Below are 9,005 nucleotides of genomic sequence, written 5' to 3'. Positions count from 1 at the left end.
ATATACTCTACAGCCTCTATTATACTGCCCTCATCGCAGCTACGAGAACTTGTTTGCTCGATGATTGTTGGCTCATGATGTCTTTATGTGATGTGCTTGTCTATTTACACAGCAGAGAACATTTAAACCATATTAAGCTGCTGAACTAAAATATATATAATAGCTGTATAATAAGCCACTCAGGTTGGGAGTGTTAAGCTTGTTTTTTTTTAATTATCTAATAGAGTGACAGAAGACTTGGTAATCCGAGTACTTCGCATCCATGAACTTTAGTTATGTTCGGATTGTCAGCAGTATATGGTCATTTAAATACAATTATATCTTTATATCATATGACGTCTTACAGGCTAATGTGAAATTCCAGATAATTCGAAGATTAATATAATGCCTTAATTATTATTGCACTGGAAATTAAGTAAAAACTAAAATGATTACAACAATTGTCTGAAAATGAGAATATAGTAAACAATATGTCTAGCATCACTTAAGTATTTTCACGAAACCCCCCACTTACGACGACACTTCTTCTCCATGTGAAAATTAATTTTTAATGTCAAGACAGAAGTATCTTACCACGACTATCAACTCAACTAAAACATTGCTATGACAACGTAACAAAATCTGTCATTAATGAAAATTGTATGAAAAGAAAATTATTTCAGCCATGAGTATGTAATGGCAGCGCGTCACACAACTAATTAACTATTAATATATTTGAATGCATTATTCCAAGTATCAACACAATACCGGAGAATAAATTTACGAATGCAATCTACACACACAAACATTAGCCCTACGCCAAAAATATTGTTGTGTAGCCTTTAAGTGTTAGAATGGGTGTAGTTGTTCAGTCAGCCTAGAGTAGGTCAGCCTATCATGACATTAATGGTCACAAAAACAAATAGAATAGAACGGGACTTGGAATTTCAAACACCTTAGCTATTCATTGCAATTTATATCACATTGGTAATGTTGGCCTATGAATTATATGAAAATGTTGAGAAATATTGTGGTTTGTATATATTCAAATATTTAATAGGTATTTTTAAAATAATTTTCTAAACTGACATTAACCGTTTTGTACCCAGTAAAGTATACATTAGGTATAACCGACATAAATTTAGATAAGCATTTAGCGCTAAATAAAATGCCAGTATTTTATAGGAAGTTGCTTCTTACTTGCTCACGATTTAATAATATGCATGCAAAACAGCCACAATGCATCTGTGAAATAAAAAAACAAAGACTTTGGGAAAATATAAACATAAAATTAAATAACAAATCTGTTTTCTGCAAAATATGGGTAGACTCACACATTAAAACCATATCAGATATTATTGTTGATAATAGATTTTAAAAACTGGGTGAAATTATCCTTCAGCTTTTAAAAACAGAAAATGGTATAATAGAATACATGATGTTGATGAATGCAATTAAAAAAAAACTGGAAAAAGGTTGTAGCACACCAACCTTTTTGTTTAGTGCACAGAAATGTTCAAATTATTGATACACCTTCCATAAGTAAACTAAAAGTTAAATATTTTTATGTGTCATTTATAAATGGAAAATGTATTATACCAAATGCTCAAAAAAGGTGGGAAATGGAGTTACAAATGCTTGCAATAGACTGGGACCTATGTTGGAAGAGTAAAATTAACTCAATGTTACATATAAAAAAAATTGCACAGTTCAATTTTAAATTTTTACATAGATTATTACCTACAAAACATAGACTAAATGTATGGAAATTATTTGCAACCAATCTATGTGAGTATTGTAATATTACTGAAAATGAAGAGCACATGCTATTTAAATGCAAAGATATAGAAGCGTGTTGGACGAAATTACATACTATAATGCGATCATGTTTTAAAATCCATGATAACTTACAATGGAACAAAATCGTTATTGGAAGCTATAGCGAAAGAGTGAACTAAATGATTTCAATTTTGGCGTTTTGTATTTATAAAGTTAAAATAATGAATAGATTATGTTTGAGGACAAAATGTCCTTGGGGGATGTTTTTATCTGAACTAAACAGACTAATTACGTGTGAATTTTTAATTAATAAGGAAAAAGCAAAAACTAAATGGTCTATGGTCGATCTAGATAAGTTTAAATAAATATATGTATAAATAAATGTGTGATGGTTGACTTCTACGGAAGACAAGCAATAGAAGAAAATGATGAAAAAAAATAAAGAATACAATAGTCGATGTCTGAACACTTATTATGAAGAACAGTAAAGAGACGTGTATTATGTAATTTCATAACAGATATATATTTCATACTATTATTTACTTAATATATATAATAACTGTTAAAATGTAGACTATATGTTATGTGTAATATATCTATGTAGTTAAAGACATGATGATGAAATAAAAGTGGGACGATCCCACAAAAGAGAAAAAAAAAACATTAACCATTTTGCTATCCTTAAAAGCTTCATTGGTATTTCACTAAGGGTCTGTTTCTGTTCAATTTGAAAAAAAAAATACCAGTTAATTTTTTGGCAGAGATAAATTGATTTGTAAACATATGTCCGTGCAATTGTTGTTCAATTATTTGCTATAAAAAAAAACCCGGTCATCTCGCTGGGTGGTCGGTAAGGTATGACGACACATTACCCATAATGATTTTTAAGGTCGGAAGTGTGTAATGACCTTTCTATCGTTGATTCTTATGCGCGAAGAAAGAAATATGTTTCCGAATATTATCAGCAATGCTGTATTATTGATGTCGATACTTCACGTTTTGTGGAAAAAAAAAAACCAAGAAGAAATATGGAACTTTTTAAGAAGTGTGGCTTCGCGGTTAGAGATCAAAAACAGTACAAAAATGAATATAAGGATTGACCCAAGGTCATAAGGTTAATGATGAATAACCGTCTAATGTGTTGCTGTTATAAAGTGCACCGCAATAAAATGTTATTTATCGTGCAAACAATGAATCGATTGCGTGTTTTTCTGCAACCCATTTTAACCGTTTATTTTAATCTGGTGAAGTTTCTGTTAACAAAATAAAAACGGTTAAATAAAAAACAGCAATATAACAGTTTTTTTCATGCAAACAGAAACAGGCCCTTAGACGGATTGAGCACTAGTGGTGGGAGGAGTTGAATCCTGGAGCTTAGAGTGTCTAACAATAGGCATAGAGAGCATGCAGCAGTGGGTACGGTACTTATTACTAAGCTTAATGTAGGCTGTTGAAAAAAGTAAACCCCACCCACCCCTAAACTTTCCGCGTCACCAATTCATATAAATAAATAACTTCAGTACGACGAGTAAAAAAAAAACAACTTTAATTTTATTTTATTTATAAACTCAAAAGCACACGTCCGCCCTCATTATTTTAAATCCCCACCCCCATGCGTTATCTTTCTATTTTTGTTATTTTCAAAATACGGCGGTCATAATTAGCGGTCAGTCTTCATAACAAAAAGAAAAATATGAAATAAAAGGAAAGTAGGAAAATATTGGGCAATAAACGATCAAATATTATACTGTAATATTATTATTTTAAATTAAAATTGAAACAATGCTCTGCATTATGGAAGACTACCAAGGAGTAAATTCAAGAAAAATATAAAGTAAAAGGAAAATGAGAAAAATATTGGTCGATGAACTATCAAAAGTTATACTGAAATATCCTTATTTTAAATTAAAATTGGAACAATGCTCTGAAAATTAAAGAAAATACCATCAAAGGCGCAATCACACTGTGAAGAATGCCTATTTTAAGAAATATCGCTCTAAAACGACAAAAATGTTGATTCGAATGTCATTTTATCTATAGTTTTGGTTACTCTAATAGTAACACCGTGGGTTATTGTTGAAGTAGTGCGTTATTATTATAGATTAATTTCTATAGTGGGTTACTTTTGGAGGGGAGTTACTAATAGAGCAATGAGTTATTTGCTTAAAGTTACGGTATAATAATTTGAACAAAACAAACATAACCCTATATACATTAAAGTAAAGTTTTCATTCTTAAATAGCTTTATATTGCGATTTGAAACTGCTTGTGGTATTTTGTAAATTGATTAGGAGCTCTAATACTTGACATCTGAGATTTTACAATACGCTCACATTTTTTTTTTCTTTTTATAAGAATCCACATTCAAATATGTTTTCATTAAGGGCGTCGTTTGGTCACCAATTTTATATCATTCGTCAAGCCTGCTGGAGCCAGCCCACGAACGTATTAATTTAGGCCCTATATAATTTAGTGCATAGTCCCTCCTCTCTTCAAAGGGTTGCCAATCCAATATAGTCAAACATTTTTGTAATGCGTGCACATCGTTTTTGCTGTTTTTAATTACGTTTTTGTTTTGTCAGTTGAATTTTCCCAAATCGTAACGACATAGTCCCTGGTTGACTGAATTGTAGATTTATGTATAAAATAACATATTAAGTAACATGTTATGTTACTTAATAACCTAGAGTTTTGCTTAATTCTTAAACATAATCATAGAAGATATAAAAATAACAAATATTTTTAACTTGTTATAAAGGATTCTTGCTTATAAAAATGTTAATTTTATTTTTGGGTTCAAACCTTATTATAACTGCATAACATTGTTTTACTTTTAGTTGAATTTAAATTGATATGGCTATCACAATACAATTTTGATTACACTATCCATTGTTTTTTGAAAAGCTGTATTAATATCATAAATAAATTTACCTGATTTTTCACTACAATATCATAAGCAAAAATGCTACAACTACCCGACTAAATGGACTGGGAAATTTCATTAATATGTAATAGAAATAAGACAGGGATAAGTAAACTTCCATGGGAGACGTCTATTTCTATATCATTCGGTCGAGATTGTGTATTATGTGTTAGGTAGTTTTTAAACCAATAAATTACATCGTGTTCCCGAGGCTGAAATAACAATATATTTGTATCAATTGTGTCAAAACATTCTGTCACATCAAGGGAGAAGACGCCGACGATTATAATTCTTAGTAAAGGTATATTCTACACTGTGTTGGCACACGATTATGGAATGATTTAAAGGAAAAAACATTTTTCCACACTTATTAAACCATGTCATTCTAAATATTTAAACAACTATTCTAAATTTCTTTCTCAACAACCTTTGCAATATGGCAAATTACAGATATTCCCGGTATTTTTTTTTAACCCATTGTTTTATGTATAGGCACATTTTTTTAGTTCTCCAACACCTAAAATTAAAATATTTAAATTATTAAAACTCTTGCAGTATCTAGAGTCTTTATTAAAGCGTTTGTAATAACAAAAAATAATCATTTTAGTTTATGTTTATATTTTTTTTTTAAATATTGTTACAAGTAAAAATAAGGTAATGGTCATTTAATGAAATTTTGCCAACGTGGGAAGAGCAACTCTCTGGAAAAGAAGTTTAAAAAAATATCAATACATGCACGGATTGGCTTAAGAATTAATTGAGTTCATGTTAATTATGTAAATTTTCCCAATCAAATTAATACGAATTTTTTCATAAATCGTTAGAACCAGTACCATTGTTGGCGCCAGAGGGGAAGGAAGCCTCCAACCTCATGTAAAGAAAAAGAGAGGGTTTCGTCTGGGAATAAAAACAAATTTAAAATAACATAGGTCTAATTTTAGTTTAGGCTAGGCATTGGGTTATGTGTTAAAGTTTTAAAAAGGGTACCCTCATGATGCTTGAATTTATTGTAGTCGTTTAAACAACTTCTAGTTTGGTTTGGACATTACAACAATTATAATTTCATTTTACAGCAGATTGGTGCATATAAAAAATTATTAAAATTCACTAAAATCAATCTAGACTGATTTCCGAACAGGACTCCCACCAAGGGCCCCTGGCTCTCAGCCTAAATGCTTGCTTCGCTTGCAAAGTCCCCCGTCAGGGCATTTTGTCCCTACGTCAAGCAGACCCTAGCGCCATAACAATTATATCAATATTTACACTATTTTACTGGTAGCTGCAATGCTTGTATTTTACAATATATTAATTTAATTTAAAAGTGCTTAGTTTTAACTTTTTGATTATAAGCACGATTGTATATTTTATTGGACTACCTTTTAATGTTATTTATCGGATTTATGTATTCATGTCTCATTTTTTTTTTTTTTATCATTAACACATTAATATTAGTCTTCTGCGATGACTTATAATACGTAACATGATCATTATTAAGTGGTTTGGTTTCTTAATAATTTTTAATTATAACTATTTATTTTATTATTTTTATCATTAACACATTATTATTTGTCTTCTGCTATAATTTATAATACATAACATGATCATTATTAAGTGGTTTGGGTGATGTGATTTGTTTCAACATTTACGTTTCCAGTCATATTTCTTCTGTATAGGCCTAGTATAACTTAATCACGAAAATAGCAATAAAATTTTTTTTTTTCCTTTTACTTCAATTGCAGTGAGTTTTCATGTAATAAATCCGGCCATCCAATTGAAAAGCTTTGTATTATTATCTTCCGACGGTGACAGATGGTTCTTTGGAAACTTTACCTCCCCTCTTCCGTACAATGTAAGTAACGTGGACGGTTGCGGAAATAACAATACTGTAAGAGGTCTATTTACACATAACCCAGTCATAAGATGGACTGTACCCTCAGATTTATATATACTACCACCATGCATCCTTCTAAGGTAAAACATATGTTGTGCTTGTCTTTCATTTCTTTAAGTGTGTGCAATATTTTTCTGTAAATATAAATTTAAAGGCAATAAGTGTAATAAGTATTTAAAAAGAACGTATGTAATATTAAATCAACTAATTGTATCGATAACTTGATTCTGATTGGTTAATACCATTTATCATTCTTTATGTATGTGTAAGATCTCCCAAGTTTTCTCACTTTAACGTTGATAAAGATAGCAGGAGCTATCGAAATATCCGTTTGATTTTGTTATAGCTTACACTGTTATTTTGAAGGAGTTATTTTAACTCCAAAGGAGTTATTCTGTACCTAAAAAAAGGTACAGAATAACTCATTTCGAGTTAAAATAATTCCTTCAAAATAACAGTGTAATAAATACAACGTTGTTTTGTCCTTTAATGACTCATCAGTGCAGCTCAGATAGGGGGTGGTCGGGGGTTCGAAACTCTCACTGTGCAAATCGCTTGTGTCCTTGGGCAAGGCACTTTATTTACGGTTGCCTCTCTCCACCCAGGAGTACAAGTGGGTACCTGGTAGGTTCCAACACAACTGCGGGGATTACTAGCCGCAATATGGAATAGTAATATAATTTAACTTAATAATTTAATTTGGTGTTCAATGTGTTCCATATGTGTTTGATCCAATGACCGGGGTAGTAATGTGAAGCGCTTAGAGGCTTTGCTAAGGCATTAAGCGCTATATAAGAACGACATATTACATTATAGATAAGTTTGAAACTTAGCTATGAAACAAGCAAGCTTATAACAAAGCAGTTTAAAAGCGCTCTTAATACCATGCCAAGAGTGCTCAAACTACATATAGTAGTGGGCCAGCTGAATGCAAAACAGCAATGGTACTATCTCAATAGAGTGCTCAACAAAACAAATGTTAAGAAAGTAGGCTATAATACATACTCCAAGTATTGAAATGCACGCCATCGTGTTGGGATTCAACAACATTAATTATGTCATCATCAGGAATGAAAAAAATTATCCATATTAGCAGCTTATATGCACTAGTACCAAAAGTGTTTAACCAATCAAAACCTCTAGTAGGTGACATAGCAGTGATTTAAACAAAAGATCAAAGCATTCTTACTCTACTGATCAAAGCTACCTACAAAAACAAAGAAAGCTCCTTTGAAGCTCTGAGCCTTGTTAAGCAAAGTGTGTAGTCTACATATAGCAAACGCTTCTTTAAACAATAGAATAGTCCAGTTTCGGGAGATGTCAATAATGTTAGTACTAGAAAATATTAAACCTAATTTATTACTTACATTACATACGACATTATCATTTTCAAGTATACCCTGTAAGCCTAAACCATATTGGAATGCCTCACAGTTTTTACCATGATCAAATATAATACTATCAGATCGAGAAGAATGTTCTTTAAGTCTAGTTATTAGCACCTATCTGTCTTAACAATATAATCATTATTACAGCCTGGACATTAAAAATGATATACAACAGAACTTCTGTACTCCTTAGGGGTTTGATCTTTAGTAGATATGAAATCAGAAACATTTTTATACTGCCATAAAGTTATAAATTTTACCTCTTTAATTAAGTGTTTCATTACTTTATTTAAACATCTACGTAAAATGAATTCACCTGTTTTTCCTAGATAAGGAAATCTAACTCTAATCCTAATTAAGCTATCATCAGTAGGCCTATGTATACATTTAGGTTCATTTAATTTCTTAAGTACATTATTAACAACTTTTAAAGGGTACCCATTCCAAGACATAAACTTCCTAATGTTACTAAGCTCTGCTTGAAGTTTATCAGGAGTACATAATATGTGGGCTCTAGAAACTAAACAACGAATCCAGGAGATCTTATGGTTCCATGGAGCAAAGCTATCATAATGGACATATTGACCTTTATGTGTATTTTTACGATATAGAGTCATTCCAGAATATGAATCCAACACACTTGTTTGCCGACCCCCTTCAAATCGCCCAATATTTTGCATGTTGGGGGTTCTACATGAGATAACCCCACAGTGAAATTTTTGGCTCCGCGCCAGCATTTTCCGATCAGTTCGAGCAATTTGAGCAATTTATACAGTGTTTAATAAGGACATGATGGAACATCGTATGCTACCCTGTAGCTTTTCAACGAATAAAATCCTATAAAAATTCATTGTGTAATGAAATGGCTCCGAAGGGATTCGAACCCGCGACCTCTCGCTGACAAGGCGAACGTCATAAGGCTTCATGGTTGAACAGGTCCAAATAACCGTCGGGAACATTGTATTACACAATGGTACGCCTCAAGAGGGCGTTCGACCAGATAAATCTGGTGATACGGCTAGAAATAATTCTCTTATACACATCT

At 31.5% G+C, this 9,005-nt stretch overlaps 1 protein-coding gene across 1 annotated transcript in view; it reads left to right on the top strand.

Moving 5' to 3' along the window:
* The first annotated feature begins 7,457 nt into the window (after positions 1-7,457).
* The window catches only part of LOC117122996, a 23,412-nt gene continuing 21,864 nt past the window's right edge, over positions 7,458-9,005 (top strand). Inside the window, exon 1 of the mRNA XM_033268781.1 lies at positions 7,458-7,516. Coding sequence (XP_033124672.1) covers positions 7,458-7,516 — 59 coding nt within the window. The remainder of the gene's footprint in view (positions 7,517-9,005) is intronic.

This window comes from Anneissia japonica, unplaced genomic scaffold (genome assembly GCF_011630105.1).
Source record: "Anneissia japonica isolate Jap-2015-1 unplaced genomic scaffold, ASM1163010v1 scaffold1030_len608725_cov174, whole genome shotgun sequence".
NCBI lineage: Eukaryota > Metazoa > Echinodermata > Crinoidea > Comatulida > Comatulidae > Anneissia > Anneissia japonica.
The sequence above is the reverse complement of the archived record's forward strand: the minus strand, read 5'-3'. Positions and strand labels throughout refer to the sequence as shown.